Raw genomic sequence first — 24,945 nt, forward strand, 5'->3', positions numbered from 1 at the left:
TGGTATTTGGGTGCCAGAGTCAGCCTCTATTTTATGTTAGAGAGTGCTGCCTTGGTGTATGTGTGTGCACACGCGCGTTTGTGTATATAATGTGTCACTGGTAAGTGGTGATGGGAAACAGTAAAAAGTAATGCAAAGATGATAACAACATCATATTTTAGGAGCACCCTGAATTGACCAGGCACATGTTCATTGGATAACTTCTCAATTTAACCTCTAATATGGCAGAGAAACAAGCCTCACCTTGAGTAGGGGATATGTGCTTGGCATGTCTATGTATGTTATCCCAATTTAATCTTCACTTAATTGTAAAAAAAGCTCCGTGAAGGAGGTGGAGTGAAGTTATGGCATATGTAGGCTTAGATTCTAGAGTCAATGAAAATTATAGAGTCAAAATTCACCCTGAATCACGTATAAAAATATACATGGTTTGATTACAACCCTGAACAGTAATAAGTAAAGACATATGACACATGCAGGAATATGTCATCTTTGATAAAGAGTTCAACATAACATGTAATTTTAGAGATAAAGTTGCTGCACTTATTTGCAGGAGGACATATATAAAAAGAAATGCTGAAAACTTCCTAACTAAATACACAGACCTAGTCCAAATATTTGATTTTGTTCGTTTATGCTCTACTATATTATTACTCCAAATTTGTCGATGGGGAAGCTTAACTTAGAAAAGTTAAGTAACTTGTTCAAACAGACACAGCTGTTAAGTAGTAGAATTGAAGTTTGCATCTAGGTTTTTCTGACTCCAGGGCCTCTGCCTTCCTAAATGTATTCTGACTTCTAAATAATTGACCAGCAAATGACTCTTTGAAGACTATTTATAAGTTAAGATTTACCTGAATTTATATGTAATATGTTACATATATCTGTACACATAAGTACATAGCTATGTGACTTGTACATGTATACCAGAAATTCATAAAAGTGGAACATAGTCGGAATTGAATGAACCAATTCAAATGGATGAAGTAAGAAATCCAGATGAACACTAGAACAGGAGTTAAGTAGTTACCTCTTAGTGAATACTCAGTCTTTACTGTCAGTGCCTATAACCTTACTATATGTGCTAACAATTTTCTTTCAAGACATGAAATTCCTGAGGCTGAAAGATGGTCATAGAATAGACATGGAAGGTACTGAAGCACGTGAGGTATAGATTTGGATCAGTATTGTATTTAAAGTCCTGGACATGTCAGATAAACACATTTTTTATCCATTTGTCCATCCATCCATCCATCCTGCCAACCATCCATCCATCTGATAGAAGATGTACCATGTGCCGAGCACCATGGCCAAAAATTTCTGTGTATTAAAAATATAAAATACATCCTCCAATAATTCACAAATGTATCCTAGTTCCCAATGTATGCTAGAAATTATTCTTATTGAGTAAAAAGCTAGAAATGTATACCCTGCTCAAGGGCTTTTATGATATGCTACTTTGCGTTGTAAATTCATTACAAATTATCATCTTTTCATTAACAAATCTCACCTGAATTATTCATATAGCATAGTTTTTTTAACTGGCATATTTCTTCAAATGAATACAATGGTATTTCTTTCAAAATAGGAGTAAGCCAGACTTCATTAATTGGGGCAGCGTGTGGCTCCTGCACCATTAAGTGAAGAGATTTTGCTTTCTGTTTTATTTATAATCAATAGAGGCCACTGCTTTGCAAGCTATAGGATCCTCATTTGATTCCAAAGTACACTGCCTTTGAGGTCAGACATTTCAGGGATGAACAGCACTCACAGCCATTCAGATGTGCTATGAATCACTTGGGTGTTGCAAGTGACACTGTCATTGTTACCTGTGGTGTTGAAGCCAAAGAGGAGGGGGCAGGACACAGCAAAGGACAGCAGCCAGACAGCTGTGATCATGAGGGCCACGCGTCGACAGGAGCTCTGTCCCGTGCCTTGCTGGTAGTGAACAGGCATGACCACAGCAGTGTACCTGTGAAGGGAAGGGGATAGAGAATAGGTAGGATGAGAAGTGTCAAAAGACAGGTTGCAAAAGGTTACTAGATGAATAATCAGGTTGATACACGCGGAAGGAGAAAAATACTTTGGTTGGAGAAACTTAAGGGAGAAAAGGGTCTTTGAGTGAACACAGCAGAAAGATTGAGATAAGACAGATGAAGAACTCATTGAGGGAGGTGAGCAGAGACGGGGAGAAAGAGTGAAAAGCATAGCATAGTGACCCTGGGTTGTCAGCGAGCTTCTGGTATATCCAAGAGGGTATCAGGAATGGCTGCTGGCCCAGCCTTGTATTCACATACCCTGACACTCTTAAACCTGAAGACTCTAGGTGCTGGTTTGTGGGCCTTTATTTTCTTCCACAGTTTTCAGATAATGATGGAACTGTGCCCAAAGAGGATGTTTATCCCCGCTTGTATCCTAACATTAATTCTAACCCTTGCAGTGACAACTATTCCAAGTAGCAGAGATTTTGTAAATAGAGATGAGTAATATCTAATGAAGGCTTATTTTAAATCAACTTTTCATGCTGCCTTAGTCTTTTTGGGCTGCTCTATCCAAAATACCATTGGGTGACTTAAACAATAAATATTTATTTTTCACAGTCCAGGAGATTGGGAAGTCCAGGATTAATGTGCTGGTAGATTTGGTATCTGGTATTAAACCCACTACTTGGTTGGTGGACAGCCATCTTCTTGCTGTGTTCTCTCATTGTGGGAGGGGTGAAGCAAGCTCTCTGGAGTCTCTTTTATAAGGGAAAATCCCATTAATGAGGGTGGATTCCTACTCAAAGGTTCCACTTCCTAGTACCATCACAGTGGAGGTTAGGATTTTAATATATGAATTTGGGGGTGGGGGATGTAAACATTCAGTCTACAGCACACACTTTTACATGGTCAAAGCTATTTTTTATTCTTGTTGGATATTGTCTTTTCTGTGGTATATCCACGCGTACATTTCCAGCTGCTTATTGGACTTACCTACACCATTGTTCCATGGTTGTCCCAAACTCAAGCTATCTGAAGTAGATCTTTCTATTTTCCTACATCTCTTAATCTGGCTCCACTTCCTGCCTTTCTTCAAGACATCCACACCCAACATTCAGGCTTTTTGACATTTCTTTGGCCTTTCCATACCATTTGCTCACCCATTCATTTAACATTTCATTCATCCAGCATTTATTGGGTTCTTTACTATTATCCAGGCCTTATTCTGGAAATACCAAGAATTGCAAATGGGACAATGGTCTCTTTCCTTATTGAGCTTGGAGGTAAGTGAAGTGGATGGATGAAAAAAATGTTAATATAAAATGAAAACTATTATGAAAGAATTAAGCTGGGTGACATGTTTAAGGGTAGCTGCTGCTGCTAAGTCACTTCAGTTGTGTCCAACTCTGTATGACCCCATAGACGACAGTCCACCAGGCTCCCCCGTCCCTGGGATTCTCCAGGCAAGCACACCAGAGTGGGTTGCCATTTCCTTCTCCAATGCATGAAAGTGAAAAGTGAAAGTGAAGTTGCTCAGTCGTGTCCGACTCTTTGCAACCCCATGGACTGCAGCCCACCAGGCTCCTCCATCCATGGAATTTTCCAGGCAAGAGTACTGAAGTGGGGTGCCATTGCCTTCTCCGGTTTAAGGGTAGAGGAGGATGTAAAGAAGGGGCAAGCTGACACAAGATGGGAGGAAATGAGTGGGGTGAGAGGGAGCCAGCCTTGAGGGAAGGTAGGAGAAGAGCATTTTAGGCAGAAGGACAGCAGGTCCTGTGAATTTATGCACCGTAGTAACTTCCCTATTTATCCATGCACTTCTGCCACCTTCTCTCTGTGATGGCCACAGCCTCCTGGCTGGTTTCCTGTGCCAGGTTCCAAAATAGATTTCGTTATGTCTTCCCCACCCCATGGTCCCTCAGCTGACAACTGTCTAAGATAGGCAGAATTCCAAGATGGCACCCAAGGTTCACGCACTGTAGAACGAGCAGAACTCCTGTGATTAGACTACAAATCAACAGATTGCGTCAACCAAAAGGGAGATGATTCTGGGTGGCTGGGCCTAATCAGGTGAGCCCTTAAAAGGAACTCAGGACTTCCTGAATAAGAGAGAGTCAAAGCATGAGAAATTATCCTCCTGGCCTTGAAGAGGCAACTTGCCACGTTTGGGAAAAGATCATTTGGCGGGGAACAGCATGAGGTCTTCAGGAGCTGAGAACAGCCCCTGGCTGACAACCACTAAGAAAGTGGGAACCTCCATCTTATAACTGCAAGCAACTGAGTTCTACTGACTACCTGAATACATTTGAAAGATGAAAACACAAGTCAGCCTATACCCATTTTCAGCCTCGTGAGACCCTGAGCAGAGAACCTACCTACACTGTGCAGACTTTTGACCTGTGAGATAAAAAATGGATATAGTTAAAGTCACTACATTTGTGATAATTTGTTACATGGCAACAGAAAACAAATACAGTGTCAATACTAAGCCTTCCCCAGCATGACCCCAACTTGTCTTGCCAATTTGACTTCCCATTGGTCCCTGACACTTACTTATAACTCCAGCCACGTTAGCCATGTAACCCGTATTACTGATGGGTAATCTTCAATAGTCTTTGTTCACTCCATTATCCCTTTTCCTTCCCCAGGTAGCTCATATTTTCTCTCCTTTAATCTCAGATCAGCTCTCAGTAACCGTCCCAGTCCTTCCATTTTATGAAGACCTCTAACTCTAAATGCATAGTACTCTTCTGCCAGTCACACTGCTCTTCTGCAGGCAGTGTCTTGCCTCAGTAGTGAACTTACCTCATGGCTGGAGAGAGAGACTCCGTATGATTTAAGCTACTTAATGGCTCAGCTCATCGTATTCCATATAGGTCCTTGCACAAGGCAAGTAGTAAGAAGCTGTTAGGCTGATTGCCTCATGGATCCTGTGGGTGTCCTACCCCAAAAGAGGACAATTCTAATTCTATCCCAGCTCAAGGGATCTAATATATATAGCTGAGTCTACAAATGCTGAACATTTATTTACTATTGAAGTATGGTTGATTTACAATGATGTGTTAATTTCAGGTGTATAGTAAAGTGATTTTTACAAATATATATATATATTTGTGTGTGTGTGACTGTGTGTGTGTGTGTGTGTGTGTGTGTGTGTGTATGGGCTTCCCAGGAGGCGCTAGTGGTAAAGAACCCACCTGCCAATGAAGGAGACTTAAGAGATGCATATTTGATCCCTGGGTTGGGAAGATCTTCTGGAGGAGGGCATGGCAACCCACTCCAGTATACTTGCCTGGAGAATTCCATGGACAGAGGAGCCTGGCTGGCTACAGTCCATAGGGTTGCAAAGAGTTGTTGGACACCACTGAAGTGACTTAGCATGCACGCGCGCACACACACACACACACTTTTTCAGATTCTTTTCCCATTAGGTTATTATAAAACGTTGAGCACAGGTTCCTGTGCTACATAGTAGGTCCTTGTGGTTTATCTATTTTATATATAGTAGTGTGTATTTGGAGAAGGCAATGGCACCCCACTCCAGTACTCTTGCCTAGAAAATCCCATGGACGGAGGGGCCTGGTGGGCTGCAGTCCATGGGGTCACGAAGAGTCAGTCAGACATGACTGAGCGACTGCACTTTCACTTTTCACTTTCATGCATTGGAGAAGGAAATGGCAACCCACTCCAGTGTTCTTGCCTGGAGAATCCCAGGGACGGGGGAGCCTGGTGGGCTGCCGTCTATGGGGTCGCACAGAGTCGGACACGACTGAAGCGACTTAGCAGCAGCAGCAGTGTGTATTTGCTACTCCCAAATTCCTAATTTATCTTTCCCGCCCACCTTTCCCCTCTGGCAATCTTGTTTGTGTTCTATGTCTGTGAGTCTGTTTCTGTTTTGTAAATAAGTCCATTTGTATCATTTTTTAGATTCCACATACAAGCGATATCATATGATATTTGTCTTTCTCTGTCTGACTTAGTATGATAATTTCTAGGTCCATCTATGTCGCTGTAAATAGCATTGTTTCATTCATTTTTATGACTGGGTAGCATTCCACTATGTGTATGTACCACAGCGTCTTTATCCATTCATCTGTTGATGGACACTTATCTAGGCTATTGTAAATAGCACATATGCTCAAATTTTCATTGTCCTCTCAGTATCCAGGGAACCTGGAGGCCAGATGCAGAGCAGGAACCCCCTTGTGCACCTCAAGGCTTGGGGCTGAGGAAGGACAGACCCTGAGCTGGGGGGGCGGGTGCAGTGCTCCTCAGTGCTCCAGCTGCCTGACTCATCTGCCTCTTGTGTATCTGGCCTTAGAGTTCACGTGTTAACATTTGTGTCCCCAAAGAGCCTTGCAAGTCAGCTCCAAGGGCGAAGATGGATGCAGACTCGATAGAACTCGGCCTTGGCACCCTGGCATGTGACAGAGGTGATTCTTTCTCAAGAAAGAGAAACAGAGCCCTTATTCAGTGAGGTCAAATTTAGATCCTACCACTAACTCCAAGGACGGCCCATGATGGCTCAGTTTCCTTCTCCTGATGCACATACACTAACCTTGAGTCCCTAACTTGGAGATGAAGGGGTGGGCAAATAGTGCCTGGCACTCCTCCGGGCTCTCACTCTGCTCAGGACTTCAGACTCTGCTGGGGCTTCAAGTCAAATACATCTACCGGGGCCTGGCCCTTAGCAGTGATCCCTTGAGGCACCTCAGAGGAGAGCCTGAGCCTTGAGTCCTGTAGCTGTCCTGGCTGAACACCTGCTGAGGGTCAGGAAGGAAAGGTAAGATGTACTTCCTGCCCTTCAGACCTGCAGCTGGACCCAGGCGTTTATTTACATAATTACCTTTGATGTAGAAGAACTGACCATCCCATTCATTCAGTGATATGCTGCTAAATGCTTAATAACTGGCTCTGCAGGTGAAAAAGAGCCTTAATTTATACCATTTGTCAATTTATGTGGTACAAGTACTCCCACCATTGTCCATTTCAAGTTACACCAATGGTTTAGTAACTGCCTCAAAAAGCTCCTAAAGTTTTGCCATCAGCTCTCACTGGCCATTATGAGCTGATTCCAAGCCCACCACTGATAGTTGCTCATTTTCCTAAATAGGCTTTAATGTTCAGCAACTTCTTGGAGGTCCCAATATATTCAATGAGTCAGTAAGCGTAGGGAGCACTATCACTGAATGATTACATGATGAAAACAACTTCCCAAAGCTAGTGGTGGCAGAGGCCAGGTCTCTTCTGGCTGCCTCGCTGCTTCTTCAGGGCATTGCAAGTCTCTGAGGCCTTGTGGGGACTCACAGGTGGTGCAGTGGTAAAGAATCTGCCTGCCAAGCAGGAGATGCGGGTTCAATCCCTGTGTCAGAAAGATCCCCTGGAGAAGTATACTTCCAGTATACTTGCCTGGAAATCCCATGGACAGTGGAGCCTAGTTAGCAGCCTCAGTCCACGGGGTTTCAAAAAGTTGGACACGTCTTAGTGACTGAGCACGCACGCACGAGGCCTTGTGGGGACAAGGGCTTCTTCAGGAAACATGGTATTGAAGGGTGCTTTGTACTTTGAGAGCAACCAGCTGCCTGGAACTGAGTTTCCCCAAGTAGCTTGATTCTATTAATTTCCTGCGGGTCCTGTTAAAATGCATATTTCAAGGCCACACCCTTGGATATTTGTTTCACTCCAGAAGTGCATATTTTTAACAAGCAAGTGTATCTTTTGATTAGACAAGCTGGAGAAAGTCTGCATTGGGGAACATTTCTGTGTCAAAAACTCCTGTGAACTTGGGTTAGAAGTGAGAGATGAGACTACGTCTTGCCACTGTTACATTAATATTTTTTCTTAATTTTAAAACATGATTAAACTTTTAGAATAAGTGACACCCCTCCGCCCCGCGGCGCCCCACCCCTCACCCCAATTTGCTTCCAGGGCTTTTCCTCCAGGAAGCTTGCCACAATGGGCTGAGACCCAGAGGCTGTTCCGGAATTGGCCACCGGAGGGCGCCGGAATGCAGCAAGAGCTCCGCCAGCGCGGCGGGGTGAGAAGTTCACGGCTCACCTGGGGGCTCTCCAGGCACCGTGGGGAGGTGGGGAGGGAAAGCTCGGGAGACCCCCCTGGTTCCTGCAGCCCTGCAGGGACCCCGAATTCCCATTCAAGCAGACTGCTTAGCCTCTGGTCTGCCCCCGAATCGATGGCCCATGACCGACCTTAGGCCAAGGCAGGGCTGGGCGTGGGCCCGTTGCCCTCCCCCGGCGCTTCCAGGGGGAAGTGTGCGCGTTCCAGTGCGCAGTGTGCGCTGTCTCGATTGCAGCGCGCCTGGCCAGGCCCCCTCCCTTTGACCTCTTGAGCTTTCTGGGTCCTTGCTGGCGTGGCGGGAACACTGGCGGCGTGCTCAGTGGTAAGTCAATGGGCATTGGAAAACAGGCTGATTAGCGACTGAATCCCACTTGGCCTGCGGCTGAACTGTGGGGCCACGGACCAGAGATACGACTTCGTTGAGACCAATTTCCTCATGTGCACAGTGGGGATAATGTTTCCGCCCGATAAGGCTGTTTTGGGTATTGAATGAGATGATCTCTGTGAAGTTTTTTAGCACAATGCCCAGTACCTATTAAGCATTTGAAAAACAGTATTATTATTGTTGTCATTATTATTGTGCTAGCCCAGGGGATCTGTAACTGTTCATATCAATCAGTTTTCTGGGAGGTGGGTGTCTGCACCTTATTCCTGATTATCAAGGAACATTAAGTTTATTTATTTCTCAAACAAACAAGTATACAGCACTTTCTCCGAGTCAAACAACGATTTGAAGTGCTCTACAAATATTAACTCATTTGTTCTTCATAACAACCCTTCTGCTATGATCCCCACTAAATGGAAGGGCACTGAGGCTCAGAGAGGTTAACTGACTTATTCAAGGTCACATTGCTATGAACTGGTAAAAAAAGTAAAAGTGTTAGTTGCTTAGTCATGTTGGACTCTTTGTGACCATAGCCCTCCAGGCTCCTCTGTCCATTGGATTCTCCTGGCAAGAACTGGGTTGGGTTGCCATGCCCTCCTCCAGAGGATCTTCCCAACTAAGGGATCAAACCCTGGTCTCCTGCACGTCAGGGAAGCCTATGAAGTGGTAGAGCCAGGATTTCCAGCCAGGCAGCATGACTCAGAGCTGGGGGGCCCAGAGTGTGGCTAAGCCTCTGAGAAAGGCAGTGAGCTGGAGGAGAAAGAGGCTGCCTGGGTCTTTCCTCCTTTACCTACCAGCTGTGAGATCTGGGCAAGCTTACCTGCACAGTCTAGCCTTGACTCTTTACTTGCAGAATGCAGGTAATACACCTGCCTTGCTGGAGTGTTGTGAGGGTCAGCATAATGACAAGCTCTTGGTGCCTGGCCTATAGTACATGCTAAAGAAACGGTAGCTATTGGGTTGGCCAAAAAGTTCATGTGATTTTTTCCTTAAGATGGTATGGAAAAATCTGAACGCACTTTTTGGCCAATGCAGTATTTCTATTGCTATTGGTTTTAGATCCACTCATGTTAGGATCAGCAGAGCGGTAGCCAGGTCACTGAAGACAAAGGAGATGTGCCTGATTTACTCCCAGGAAATGGCACCTAGAAAGCTGGGTGCCGGCCTGGCCAGAGGCCCCTGCCCTCCGATCCCGGTCCTCGCCTCCAACAATGAAGGGGCCACTCGTTGGCACAGACAGAGGGGTGATGTGTGAGTCAGAAGGTTCAGGTTCTAGGCTCAGAACTAAGAGGCTGTGGGACCCTGGTGAGCGTTGAGTTTAGCTCATTCTTGCACCAACAATTTAAGCTCTTACTGCCCCTCTGACTTTCAATTCTGTGACTGTGGTTCGTGGGGTTGCCACTTTACTGAAGGTCTCAGGTCCTCACAGAATTCGACCTCGGCCTGGAGCCCTATTGACCAGTGGGAGGTGTGTGTGTGGGAACCGAGGAGGGTGCGTCCTGAGAACGCTGCAGCGGGGACGGCAGGAGGCTGGGCCGGGAGGGAGGGCCGGAGTCTGACTCCCCGCCTGGGTTTAATGAGCCCCCGAGCTCTGTGAGCGCTGCTTTTCACCACCTTTTATTTGGTCAGACAGGGGGCTCAATAAATCTTTAGTTCTGTGGACTCCCCTCGTGGAATTGTTGAAGGAGAAAGCTTTTTGCAAATGACTGGAAAGCCCGTTGCAAACATAAAGTGCTTATTTAGATGCAAACTAAAAAATCCAAGGTGCCTGTGACTCATCCGGTACCTATTGTGCTTGCTGCAAAGACGCGGAGGCTTGCCTGTGTGATGGGTGCCATTTGAGAGCCACTTAAAGAACTCCCTGGTGAATGAATTTGGTTGCATTATTCCCGGGATCCTTGCGGAGGACCCGCATTCTCACCGCTCGCTCGGATCTTGTCCTCCTCCTTTGACACTTTCTCAGCCCTCTCCCCGAGTTAGCTCTGACCCAGGGTGCGGCGGGAGGGGTTGGCCCACTGGGAGGCAAGGAGCCAAGGGAGGGGGGCTCTGGGGGTGGTGTTCACCCACTCTGCTTTTTAGAAAAGAAAAGGCAGCATTAATGCCAGCATCCAGAGCGATGCCTGAGAATCTAATGACAATGGTATTACTTGCTTTCAAAAACCCTTTTATCATTTCCTTTTCTTCTCTATCTCCTACTACCCTGTTATTACAGATCAGGGCTTCATGACCAAAAAATGCTGAATCCATTTGGTCAAGTTTGTCAGATGGGTGACTAGCATTGTGTGAAGACCAAAGGTCTGCATGAATGATTGCATTTTTAATGAATTGACCGGCTATTTGGCATCCCATGAACAGAATTTAATGCTGTGTACTGCAAACTGCTGTGAAGGATAATAGAGACAGCTTTTCCAAGGCCTATTTTCAGTCCTAGAAGAGGGAGGAGGCTACATTTTAAGGTTGGTGAGGGTTGGTTCCTTTAGACCTACAAGCCAAGAGGGGAGCATCCTTGTCCATTGGGGTCTAAGATGGGAACTTGTCCCTCAGGTTGCAGGTAGGTGAGTGCTGTGCATTCTGGGAATTCTTCCTGTATGAGACAGAAGCCAATTCAAAGTTTGCTCTTGATGGTTGTGTCTTAAGTGGTGCAAGTAGAAGTGTGCGTTAAGCATGGCTGCTGCCAGCAAAATGGTGCTTTTGTACAAGTTACAAAAAGATACTCTCTCCTGGCTGGTGAGTTGTAAAAAAGTACCCTCTCTGGTCTTCTCCAGGCTTGGGCATGAAGCCCTGGCTGAATTCAGTTCCCACACTCCAGCCACAACCAGCACAACCTCACCTGCCAGCCCCATGTGTGAAAGAGTGTGTGGGTGGAGTGTGTAGTTCAGTTCAGTTCAGTTGCTCAGTTGTGTCTGACTCTTTGTGACTCCACGGACTGCAGCATGCCAGGCTTCCCTGTCCATCACCAACTCCCAGAGCTTACTCAAACTCATGTCCATCGAGTCAGTGGTGCCATCCAACCATCTCATCCTCTGTTGTCCCCTTCTGCTCCCGCCTTCAATCTTTCTCAGCATCAGGGTCTTTTCAAATGAGTCAGTTCTCCATATCAGGTGGCCAAAGTATTGGGGTTTCAGCTTCAGCCTCAGTCCTTCCAGTGAATATTCAGGACTGATTTCCTTTAGGATGGACTGGTTGGATCTCCTTGCAATCCAAGGGACTTTCAAGAGTCTTCTCCAACATCACAGTTCAAAAGTATCAATTCTTTGGTGCTCAGCTTTTTTTATAGTCCAAATTTCACATTCATACATGACTACTGGAAAAACCATAGCCTTGACTAGATGGACTTTTGTTAGCAAAGTAACGTCTCTGCTTTTAAATATGCTGTTCACGTTGGTCATAGCTTTTCTTCCAAGGAGCAAGAGTCTTTTGATTTCATGGCTGCAGTCACCATCTGCAGTGATTTTGGAGCCCAAGAAAATAAAGTCTCGCACTGTTTCCATTGTTTCCCCATCTATTTGCCATGAAGTGATGGGACTGGATGTCATGATCTTAGTTTTCTGAATGTTGAGTTTTAAGCTAACTTTTTCACTCTCCTCTTTATCTTTCATCAAGAGGCTCTTTAGTTGTTCACTTTCTGCCATAAGAGTAGTGTCATCTGCATATCTGAAGTTATTGATACTTCTCCCTGCAATCTTGATTCCAGCTTGTGCTTCATCTAATCTAGCACTTCTCATGATGTACTCTGCATAGAAGTTAAATAAGCATGGTGACAAGATACAGCCTTGATGTACTCCTTTTCCTATTTGGAACCAGTCTGTTGTTCCATGTCCAGTTCTATCTGTTGCTTCTTGATCTGCATACAGATTTCTCAGGAGGTAGGTCAGGTGGTCTGGTATACCCATCTCTTTCAGAATTTTCCATAGTTTGTTGTGATCCACACAGTCAAAGGCTTTGGTGTAGTCAATAAAAGCAGAAGTAGATGTTTTTCTAGAACTCTCTTGCTTTTTCAGTGATCCAGCAGATGTTGGCAATTTGATCTCTGGTTCCTCTGACTTTTCTAAATCCAGCTTGAACATCTGGAAGTTCACAGTTCATGTACTGTTGAAGCCTGGCTTGGAGAATTTTGAGCATTACTTTGCTAACATGTGAGACGAGTGCAATTGTGCAGTAGTTTGAGCATTCTTTGGCATTGCCTTTCTTTGGGATTGGAATGAAAACTGACTTTTTCCAGTCAGTCACTGCTGAGTTTTCCAAATTTGCCAGCATACTGAGTGCAACACTTTCACAACATCATCTTTTAGGATTTGAACTAGCTCAACTGGAATTCCATCACCTCCCTAGCTTTGTTCATAGCGATGCTTCCTAAGGCCCACTTGACTTCACATTCCAGGAGTGTATAGGCACACCCTCAAAGATCGGAGAGGGTAGGGTTGGAACTAGAAGGCTGGGAGGGATAGGGTAGGGTTGGAACTAGAAGGCTAGAGGCCCAGAGCCTGTCCTAGAAGCTCTCTTTATGCAGCTCTTCCCTCACTCCTCCAAGGCTGATCTGATTCCATTCTCATGTCCACTCTGAAGGTGCATATTTGTGGTGTACGCATTGGCTATCCTCAGGCAGGGATCCCTGGATCCAGTTTAATATTCCTTGTTCAAGGCTCTGAAATAAGTACAGCACTGACATTCATGGGTGATGAGGAGCTAGGATGGTATAATCGTTGGGTGGTGGAGGTAGTGATGTAGCAAACCAAACACAGTCCATTATTTCTGTAAATCATACATTTCTGCAAACATGTACTAAATGTCCAGCAATCACACAAAAGGCATAGATGCTATGGGAGGAATTCTGTTCTCAGAGAGCTAAAAATATTATAAAATCCCTAACAATCCTTTTACTTTTTAACAGCTTTTATCAAGATATAATTCACATACCACCCAATTCATCTAAGTATAAAATTAATTTGGGTTTTTTTGGTATGTTTACAGAGTTATACAACTGTTCCCCTTTATTTTTAACACATTCTTTAATGGTATTAGTTTTAGCATTATAGACACATTCTTTGATTTTCCTTCTCAGCATAGCTAGTCAAGTAATAAAAGTCAAGTGATAGCCAATCAAATGATAAGAGTCAAGACCATTGAGCTGGCTGGTTGGTTTGCAGTATCCTCAGAGGGTTGGGTTTTCACTGGTTACACACATGCAGGGAACTTTACAGCAGAACTGTGGGTCATGCGAATGTCACACCTGGGCCGTGAGGAGGGCCTGCATCAGGATTCCTGCAAAAGGAGCCTGGCGAGGCCACAACATGTTTACAGAGGAAGCACCATGGGAGGTCAGGGATGACTGAATTAAGCTGTAGACAACTTGGAAGGGCTTCGCAGAAAAGGGGACTGGTGTGATCAGCCTTGGAGCATAAGAGGGCCAGAGGGCAACCCAGAAAGAGATGAGATTGCAAAGGTAGAGTGAGGCCATGTTGTGGAAACCTTTGAATCTTAGACTGTGAAGGTAACTTCCATTTTTATTCCTCAGGCCAAGGTGACTGAAGGGTTTTGAGTAGGGCAGTGGACATTTGGGCTCCAATTCTTGGGGAATAATTCTGAGCATGGTTGAAGGGCCAATTAGGAAGCTGTGGGAGGTCATGGGAGCCTAAAAGAAGCAGGTGAGGTAAGAAAGGAAAGATGGGGCATATTTAGAAAACATTTCAGAGACAGAGTCTATAAGCACTGATTGTTTAGCTACATTGGTGTATGTAAACAAGGAGATGAGGAAGAGAAAGGAGCTGAACAAAATCCAAGATTCCAGAAGAATGATGTTGCCAATGAGAGATCATCAAGTCAAGATGGTTTGGTGCTTTGATGGTTTGGTTTTTAACATTTCGCCTCATAGGAGCCAGTGGTATATCCAGGTAGCAATGTGGTCTGGATATCAGATTAGAGGTGAGGTTGGAGATTTGAGGAGGCTTAGCACAAAGCCTGTGATTATTAACTTGGGAATCAGATAGACATGAATTCAAATCCTGGCACTGCTTCATACTAGCTGTGTGACTTGGGAAAACTTCTTCATTATTCCAAGAAGCTGGAAATGAAGCTAATAATATTACCTAAGGGTTATTGTATCACCACCTCAATGGACATGAGTTTGAGTTAACTCCGGGAGTTGGTGATGGACAGGGAAGCCTGGCATGCTGCAGTCTACGGGGTTGCAAAGAGTCGGACACAACTGAGCAGCTGAACTGACTGGCTGAAGGGTTGTTGTGAAAACAAAATGGGTTAAGGTTTTGACATGCCTTAGCACAATGTGGTAAATTCTCAGTAGAAGGCAGATTTTATTTGGGGTCAAGTGTTGAAGTTATGGAGTGGATGGATAAAATTCCGGGAGAAAGAGTGTAGGAAGAAAAGAGGTAGACGGGAAGTAGGAAAAGGGGAGATGGAGGCGCTTGACCGGCCACAGAGGCCACAGGCTGGAAAGCGACCTCCTTTTCCCAGGGCGCTCCGCAGCTCTGGAGATGTCCATGGGAGCCATGACAAATCTGACTCAGGATGGAGGAAGGGACAGAGGAGAGGAAACATGAAAAGAAGGGAAGAGAGGCGCAGAGCACCCCAGAGCTGGGGCAGGACACGCTTAGGGCTAGAAAGTGATGCCATTCTGATGGAATACACACAGGCTCGAGTCAAAATCACAGAAGTCCACTCCAGCGACCAAAAGACAATTCTAAAACACATCATTCTTGTTTTTCTTAAACTCTATGAGGGAAATAAATATTTAACAAACAGGTCATGGCCACAGTTTCTGCAGTTACCTTTCTCCTTCATCCACTCCTCTCTCTGTCCTCACAGATACTCCCAAACTTTTCTCTCTCCTCTCTGTCTTTTGTCCCTGGCCCTGTTGTCTCCCTCCCTTTACCAAAAACAAACAAAATAGCAGCAGGAACATTTTCTCCTAATCTCACCTCCCTATCTCTCTGCTTTCTCCCTACAAAGTTAAGATTCATGAAAGCCTCAAGGATGGTGGAAAAGTAAAACCAGAATCCTCCTTGGGGATCTGCGGTAAAGGAAAACTTCCAGAATAGTTATTTCTCTTCTATCACAGGAGTTTCATCTCACCTACAAACCATCGTTTGAAAGAAAAAGAGAGAAAAGAAAATGTCCCAGTGTTAAGCTGCACTCACAATGACCCCCGTGCCCTAGATGCCGAGCCTGTGCCTTCAACACAGCAAGGGCAGCTTCCCTAGGTGGGGTCCCTCACCACCTGACCTAGTCACCTCTCTCCTAAGCCTGGAAGGAAAGCCCAGCCTTACCTGTCGATGCTGATGGCACAGAGGTTCAGGATGCTGGCTGTGCACATCATGACATCCAGGGTGACGAAAACATCGCAGCAAACTCGGCTGAAATTCCAGACCCCACCTGTCACCTGGGCATCAGAGACAAGGATGTTAGTGTTTCCTCCCAACAAAGGGACAGCAACCCAATCGACTCTACTGCCTTCCCTGGGCTGTCCTGAACAGACGGAGACATGTCATCTCTGTGGGTACCACCTCATCACCAAGGGTAGGCAGACCTTGAGTGAATGTCAGGGTGCCTAAGATTGCTTGCCTGAGAAAGGTCAAATTGGCGGAATGTCAGTACTGAAATGGATCTTCTGAATCAAATATTCCAGCATTTCTCAAAGTGCAGTCCTCAGTGGGGTGCTCATTAAAGACGTAGATTTCTGAACCCTTTCCTGGACCAACTGAGTCACAGTGTCTGGATCTAGGGCCCATGAATCATCTTTTTAAAATGAACACTCCCCACCCATCACACCAAGGTTTGTGAATCACTGATCTGTTTCAACTAGAGTCTCTTGATGAAAGTGAAAGAGGAGAGTGAAAAAGTTGGCTTAAAACTCAACATTGAAAAAATGAAGATCATGGCAACTAGTCCCATCACTTCATGGGAAATAGATGGGGAAACAGTGGAAACAGTGTCAGACTTTATTTTTTAGGGCTCCAAAATCACTGTAGATGGTGACTGCAGCCATGAAATCAAAAGACTCTTGTTCCTTGGAAGAAAAGCTATGACCAACTGAATAGCATATTAAAAAGCAGAGACATTACTTTGCCAACAAAGGTCCATCTAGTCAAGGCTATGGTTTTTCCAGTGTCATGTATGGATGTGAGAGTTGGACTATGAAGAAAGCTGAGTGCCAAAGAATTGATACTTTTGAACTGTGGTGTTGGAGAAGACTCTTGAGAGTCCCTTGGACTGCAAGGAGATCCAACCAGTCCATCCTAAAGGAAATCAGTCCTGAATATACATTGGGAGGACTGAGGCTGAAGCTGAAACTCCAATACTTTGGCCACCTGATGTGAAGAACTGACTCATTGGAAAAGACCCTGATTCTGGGAAAGATTGAAGGCAGGAGGAGAAGGAGACAACAGATGTTGAGATGGTTGGATGGCATCGATGAGTCGATGGACATGAGTCTGAGTAAACTCCGGGAGTTGGTGATGGACAGGGAGGCCTGGCGTGCTGTGATTCATGGGGTCACAAAGAGTCAGAAACAATTGAGGTTGAGCTCATTGTGGTTAAGTGATGTGCCCATAGACGCACAGCTCATGGTAAAAGAGCTTGGGTGACTGCCAGATGTGTGCGCTGTGCCAAGACTACCTCTTCGAAGCCCTCCACCCAGTGGAGAGCTCACCCTGTTCAGGAAATAAACCGAGAACACATTTTTCATAAACCTCCCTCCACAATAAAAGTCTATCTGGCTTCTGGTTTTAAAGCTTGGAAGATTTAACAGCATCTGTAAGAGACTATGTAAAATCAGTCTGTGCCAGTGCTCCTGCCTTCATCACCATTGTCCTGCTCACCAAGACGTGGAGGGGAAAGGTGCGTCCAGGGCATTGGAAAGGGGCCCAGATCCTCTTTACTACTCACAGAATCAGAGAAGATGGTTCTGACCTCACGCATGTACACATGTGTTCCGAGCTCCATAACTCTTCCGAGTAACGTATATAAATAAGTCAGGAATTTAGATGATTTAAGTTATATTCTAGCGCCTTTCTTTTTTTTTTTTTATGCTTTTTTCTTTATTCTTTTTAAAAGTATGAAAGTATGATAATACATTTACAGGAGACTTGGAAAATACAGAACAAACTTACATATAGTTCCATTATATATTACAATTGTTTTTTAAGTGGATAAACTAAGATTTTTAGTTGGAGTTTCAATATCAAACTCTCAAAAATTAATAGAATGGATAGAGAGAAAAGTGGAAGGATACAGTAGACCTGAAAAGCACTATGAACCAATTCAGCATAATTAAGATTTATAAAATTTTCACACAACAGGATACAAATTCCATTCAAGTTCCCATAGACTATGAACCAGGAGACACTGGAACAGATCCAGGGACATAGTATAAAACGAGCTGCAAAAACTTCATTGTCTAAAGGTATTGAAATCACGCAGAATCTGTTCTCTTATCACTGTGGAATTATGTTAGAAACCAATATCGAAAGGTGTTTGTAAATAAAAGCCTAATAATGAATATATACGAATTCTGAAAATGAAACATTTTTTAAAGGGACATCCTTTTAAGGCAGCCAGGAGAATAGAAGAGGGTTTTGCTCAGTCCATAGGACAGTTCTATGCTATAAAAGCTTCTTGCAAAAGGTGAAATTTGTATGTGGCAGTGTGTTAGTCACTCGGTTGTGTCTGACTCTCTGTGACTGTGTGGTTTGTAGCCCGCCAGGCTCATCTGTCCATGGCATTCTCCAGGCAAGAATTCCGGAGTGGATTGCCATTCCCTCTTCCAGGGGATCTTCCCAATTTCAGGATCAAACCTGAAGGCAGAATCTGCATTGCAGGCAGATTCTTTACTGTCTGAGCCACCAGGGAAATTTGTATGCTAAATCTCTTTTAACATCTCTTTGTATGCTAATCTCTTTATGTAACTTAAATTGGGGGAAACCATTTTTTTGGGGGGTGAAATTGTGAGTGCCTGTTTATGTGTGTTGGGGGACTGTGTAAGTGAGAGAGGATCGTTAGAAGAGTAGCAAACCCCAGGCTTGCTGGATGTCCTGTTTATTCATTCATTTATCCATAACACAAGTACCTGCAAAACTCCTATTGGTTCATTAGAGGAGGGTATATTATGTGTTTTTTAAAAAGAGTTCTTCAGGCCCCATCCTTGTAGAGTACTGAAGAAGCAAGGCATTCTAAATAAAATAGAGATCATCATGAGATCCTAATATTATTAATAAAAGCTAACATTTATTGAGAACTCAGTCTATGTGGGTCACCAATCCACATGACCCATTGCAGAAATTTCTGTAACTTTGGAATTTGATCCCTGAGTTGTTTTTTTTTAACTGTATGTGCTCTCAAAGCTTTTTGAGGACAAATTATATACTTATTTGATAGGAGATTAAATGACTGCTACTTAATCAATCTGATAGGAGCAAGGAGTTTTTCTTGTTTGCTGCTGCATCCCTCTCCGAGAGGAATCCCAGCCTGCAAATACACTCTGACAGGATGAAGGGTCTCTGACATAATCTGTGTTAATACTAACAATTACATACATGGCCTCTGTGGCTGGTTATTGTCCTGCGAGAGAGGACTGTTGTTATCTTCATTGCTGAGAAAGAGACTAACATTTGACGAGGTGCAGCGCCTTGGCCCAGGAAGGCATGGCTCTAGAGACAGACTGGGCACTGGAATGTAGATGGTTACGCGTCGCTGTATGGGGGTGTCGGGTGAGGAGGGGGCACCTGTGGAAAGGGATGGAAGTGGGTGGACACAAGGAGGAAGAGAAAACCATGTGCTCATCAGGGAATTTTGTGGGACAGACCACATCACCCCGCTTCCAGGGAATGGGAGACCTTCTGATTGCTTGCATCCCAGGGTTGCAGAAAAACAGTGCAAAACAGTGGGGGCCCGCAGACTTTGGAGCTAGTGAAGTATATACCGGGCAGGTCCCTGGTTTCTTGAGCTCCTCAGGGCCAAAGCGCTCAAGCTGTCCTCTGGCTTCCAGGCCTCCACTGGGCTACCCCATTCTGGCTCTCCTCTCCTCCCGTCTCCAACTCTGCCAGCAAAATACTCACTCTCCCCTTGATCTCAGCTCAGTGTCAAGAAGAAAACAACCTGATTAGCTATTTAAGTAATTCCCGCTAAGGTGCCATCACCTGGCCTTCTCTGGCGCTTGCTCGTCAAGATGTGTCTGTAATTGGTGGTATGTATAATGAAAATACCTTTATTTTCTTAAAATGAGTCCTCCACACCAAGTAAATAATAGTGAACAATCAGTAGCAGCCAAAAACATGCTAAGTAACTCTCACAGCAACCCAATGAGGTAAATATTCTTTCCAATTTATAGATAAAGAAATAGGAGTCTGAGAGGGGTTGAATAATTTGCCTAAGGACGCATAGCTAGTAAAAGTAGCTGGAATTTCAAACCTTAATGTTAACCATGACTCTCTTTTGCCGCTCAGAGGTCAGCACCTTGCCACGCTGCTTCTGAGACATGTACAATGTAACTCCATTCGCATATCACAGGAGGGGGAAGACTTGGCCTTGGTCCATCCATCCACCCACGTGTCCGGTGTTTATTGAGGGCCCATTATGGGGCTGACGCTTTGCTGGGGTGGGTGTACTGAAATGAATTAAACTTGTGAGATGAATTAAACTGTATTGTGAGGCCAGAATATAGTGCGTGTGGAGGTGGGGGATGGCAGGGGGTGGTGGGGGAGCGGGAAGTCATGTGTGATTGGGAAGGGGTGAACTGAAGGCCCGGGAGAGGCACACTAAGAAAATATCTATGATAAGTGCTGACAGTGAGATGAGTACAGTGTTGGGAGAAAATGGAAGGTAAAGTGATTTTTGAAATTAAAGCAGGAGAAAAGCAGAAAAAAGAAATCTGATTGATTTAAGGCTTTTTAAGAGATGTGATTCTACCTTTCCCCTAAATTTTAATGAATAACTCACTTCAGAATTAAACAGCAGCCAGGTGGTGTTACTCTCACTTGCTAATGAATATAACTGACTCCCTTTGGCAATACAGAAGGAGGGGGAGCAGGAGAGTGTCTTCAGGTACAGAAGTTGGCTATTGATTTTCAACAGGCACAGCCTACGGCAGCATTTCCCAAATTCACTGATAAGGCAGCATTTTCCAAATCACCTGAGGCTCTTGTTAAAATGATTTTTAGGCCGCATTCAGGATAATAAATACCTCCAGTGATTCATGCTGTCTGGAGGTTTGGGAAATACTGGTCCACAGGATGTTGTGGGAGGGCGGGGCATGACTTTATCTTCCGAAATGGTCATCCCTAAAGAATATATGTGTATATATGAATATATTTGTGTGTATAATGAAGTCAATTTGCTATATGGCAAAAATTAACACAACATTGTAAATCAACAGTATTTTAATAAAACAAAAAATATTAAAAGAAAAAGAAATGGTTGTCCTAGGGCTCCTGAAGCATCCTTTATCCCTTGGGTGCCTTTGACCTTATAGTTCTTTCTCAGAAGAGTGTTTTAAATGCATAAAATAAAATACAATGAATCACAAAGGATATCAATTATATCAAACTGTAGTTACAAATTTTTTAAAAATATATGTGATTCTTTAATAATGCATTAAATGACAAGACCTAGGTACAGGCCTCAAATTCCTATAGTTTCAGAGTACTGATGAGTGTAAATGCTATTTTGGTGTCTGTAAAAACTGTCATGTGATTTGAAAATATAAATATCTGTAACTTCTCCTGGTGACACAAAGGATTTCTTCTGCTGTGGGTTGATGCTGACATTCATAATTGAAGGAAATGCTTAATTTTGGTTTAGTGAAAATAAAGAAGTAATTTTGTTTATATCCAAGTTGAGGGACTCCCCAGATTAAGAATTTCTGCTCTAAGGGTGGAATTTTAGTTTTGGGGAGATATCCAAGGGGTAGATATGGAATTACTTCTCTGATTAGCCTCTTCACTCGATTTTTGTTTGCCGCAGTCCAGTTTGGTACATTTAGGGTAGACCCATCAGTCTGTATTTTGAACAAGCAGCTCCCTGTCATGAAGGTTTAGCTCAACCCTGAGGCCCATTCCCACAGAGAATCCTGGTCACTAGGATATTGCCAGAGATTTCTTGAGGTTGGATGACACTTTAGAAATGACAGCAGAGGGACTTCCCTGGTGATCCAGTGGCTAAGACTGCTCATTCCCAATGCAGGGGGCCTGAGTTTGATCCCTGGTGGTGGAACTAGATCCTACATGCCACAGCTAAGACCTAGCACAGCCAAATAAATAAATATATATTAAAAGAAAAAAAGAAACGACAGTAGAAACACTCTCCAAGTCCCTCCAGCTTTGTAGTCTATGACTTCCATCAAAATCCACAGTTTGGTGAAGAGACTCCTGGTGTTTTTGTTTCCAGAGCTTAAATAGCTGTCATTTGGGGTTTTTGGACAATGGTGAAATTTTCCTTTAAAAAGTCTTTATTTTTAATAATCAGGATCATTACAAGGTCCAACGGCACCTCTCTCCCAGAATAGCGCTGTTCTTTTCTGTCACCATCTTCTGGCCTGGACCATTCTCTCTGTGATGAGTGCTCCTGCCTGAACCCACTCGGTACTTTTTTGCTTGTTTATATTACCTAATCCTCGAATCTTTCCTTCAGTCCACACTGGGACCCAAATACTCTTTGGTTAGTATTCTCAATGTTCCCCTGGCTGCTTACGCTGCCTTTCTGCCCTGATACAAGTGCATTAAACGTCACAAAAGGTGCTTAACCGAGTGGAACAAGATGGGATGTTTGTGCTTGGAGAAGGAGCTCTAAACAGACTGCGGCTTCTAAAGCAGGAAATTAAAAACCTGAGAGGGAATCTGAGATAGAACTATTTGAAAAGAGTTTTCATAAAAATGCTGCAAACTGAATTAAAGAGATGGCCAGGGCCCTCTGGAATATAATGTACTCTGAGGTCACCTGAGTGATTTTTGTCCTCAACTTCTCTGCCAGGCCTGAGGACAGAGAAATCTGAAGAAGGGTAGTGACTGGCCCCCTCTCAGTTCAGTTCAGTTCAGTTGCTTGGTCGTGTCTGACTCTTTGCGACCCCATGAACCGCAGCACGCCAGGCCTCCCTGTCCATCACCAACTCCCGGAGTTCACTCAAACTCATGTGCATCGAGTTGCTGATGCCATTCAGCCGTCTCATCCTCTGTCGTCCCCTTCTCCTCCTGCCTCTAGTCCCTTTTAATATATTGTCCCAGCCCAGCCTTCTTGTGTGCCTTCATGATGAAAATGGTACCCATGAAAGCCACTGTGGTGCATTCTTGCTGACAGTGTTCCTTCTTCTTTCCAATTGCCCTTGGAGTCTACTGGGAATCCCTGTGATTCCTGAGCAGTTGATGTGTTCTATGGAAGGTACACATAACCTGTGCCAAACTGGTTATTCTCTTCAGTGATTAATTCAGAGAAAATCGTGTGCCATAAACCAATCCAATCCAAGTACATCTGGATACTTCTAATAGAAATTCTGGGATATAGATATTCTCTCTTGCTGTGAATGGCATGGTGTGCAATGTGAGGTCTATAGCTTACCCTTTGCCAAAGGATAAGGCCAGTATATGGAAGAAGACAAAGCTGAAAGAATTGTAGAGAGATAGAACTGGCACCCTGTTCAAACTGTGCCTGCAGTCCACCCTACCACAGGACAGGAGAGCCAGTGCATCGAAAGACAAACAATGTTCATTGTTTAAGTCAACTGGAGTTAAGGTTCCTTTTACTTACAAATTGAAGTGTATTAACTAAGATACTTATAGATCGCACTTTAGTTATCGGAGCACTTTTTCAGTTGATGACAGTTGAGCCTAAATCAACCCTTTGAGTTAGGGAAAGCGTAGCTGTCATTTTCATTTTATTCATGTATCTCCATGCCTTCTGACTCCCAATTCTGAGTCATTCTCATAGCATGACTGTATCAAAATAACATTCATCCCAGTGAATTCCAGCGGAAGCACAAAGTTATCTGACATTTTATTGCCTATCTCTCCCCCACATCTTGTTTTAATAAAACCCACATTTTCACTTTTTCTTTTCTATCCTCCTTGTAACTAAAGTTGGCCTTATATTCTGGTTCTGGCCAATTAGACTGAAATGAAGTCCCTTAGAGAGATGTTTAAGCTACTCCAGGAAAGGATTTTTTTTTTTTTCTTTCCCTGCTGTCCCCACCCATCCTATTTTTGAATATGGCCATGATGCTGAGGGCAATAGTAGCCCTCTTATGAGCAGCATGAGGAAGTGAGTCGGTTTACCAAGGATGGTGAACAGAAAGAATGGGAGAGTCTGGTCCTTGATGACACCTGAGGCAGCTGACTCAATACCCACACAACCCCTTCCTCCAGAATTCGGATTATTTAAGAAAAGTAACTCCTATTTGTTTAAGCCACAGTGAGTCAAATTTTCCAATATTTACAGCCAAAACATTCATAACTCAAACAAACTGGTGTCTGGCATGATGAGCCAATTTTCCTTTGAAGGAGGAGGTCTGGCCAATGTGAGCCAATATTCCCTTCAAACAGTATGGTGCATTCAAATCAAAGTACAGGAAGCTGGGAATTTGACAGTTAATTTTGCACTCTCATGGTGTCTTCTCATATTCATCCTGTCCCCCTGGGGACCCTCAGGCCCACAGTAGTCTCTATGGTCAACACCACATCCTTTACTCCTCTTTCCTCTTTGGTATGATCTTGTAATTACTAGACCAGCTACTCAAACTGTATTGTCATTAAGACAAGTTAGTGGGAGTAACAGTTTGTTCTTCCCTGAGACACATGGATTTATATATTCATGATTCCTTTAAGAGCTCAAAGTGCTCTTATTTCTCTTTAACCACCCAGTCTGCTTCAGAAGTCCACAAGAAGCTGACATTTAAGACTAAGGAAAATATACAGACTGGGGTAGGGTAGGGAGACCTGATCCTCTGGAATAGAATCTTCTGTTATCTTAATTGGTTGTCTGTTAATGATAGTTACTTAATGCCATATTTTGTCTTTTGTTGAGACAGGCCCTTAGTTGACTGTTGGAAAAAGTGATGCAGAGTTATTGAGTTGCATTTACTACAGCCTTGAAGAAAATGGGTAGGACCAAAAAGAGGCCACAAAGCCTATTTCCCAGTGGAGAGATGTCTTTGCTCCTCCAAATCTTTTTGGTTTGATTTCAGACTTTTGTGACCATCCTCTTGACCACTGAATGCCTGCTTGTTGTAAATAATCTGTTGGACAGAGGGTGTATTGGTTTTGATGAGGAGAAACAAGAGCTTCTCCAGTGGAGAAAGCCAGAGATATAACCTGCAGGGAGTCCACTAAGGCCTTTGGAGAGAATTCATGCTGGCCTTCTGCAGACTCAGGTGCTCCTCTATGCTCAGCAGTAGAGTGGGGGCACCATCCATATTGGCGGTTGGGGCCAGAAGGGGATACAGTGAGTGTCTAGTGTGGGAAAGTCAAACTGTCCATCTCCTATACCAGTATCTACAGAGATTCTCCA

General features: G+C 44.1%; 1 protein-coding gene across 1 annotated transcript in view; it reads right to left on the minus strand.

Moving 5' to 3' along the window:
• DRD3 (dopamine receptor D3) overlaps positions 1 to 24,945 on the minus strand; it is a 59,318-nt gene that overhangs the window by 20,326 nt on the left and 14,047 nt on the right. Inside the window, exons 3-4 of the mRNA XM_027524427.1 lie at positions 15,726 to 15,838; positions 1,830 to 1,972 (exon numbers count right to left, since the gene is read on the minus strand). Of these exons, the coding sequence (XP_027380228.1) occupies positions 1,830 to 1,972; positions 15,726 to 15,838 (256 nt within the window). The remainder of the gene's footprint in view (positions 1 to 1,829; positions 1,973 to 15,725; positions 15,839 to 24,945) is intronic.

The sequence above is a fragment of the Bos indicus x Bos taurus genome, chromosome 1 (genome assembly GCF_003369695.1).
Source record: "Bos indicus x Bos taurus breed Angus x Brahman F1 hybrid chromosome 1, Bos_hybrid_MaternalHap_v2.0, whole genome shotgun sequence".
Classification (NCBI taxonomy): Eukaryota; Metazoa; Chordata; class Mammalia; order Artiodactyla; family Bovidae; genus Bos; species Bos indicus x Bos taurus.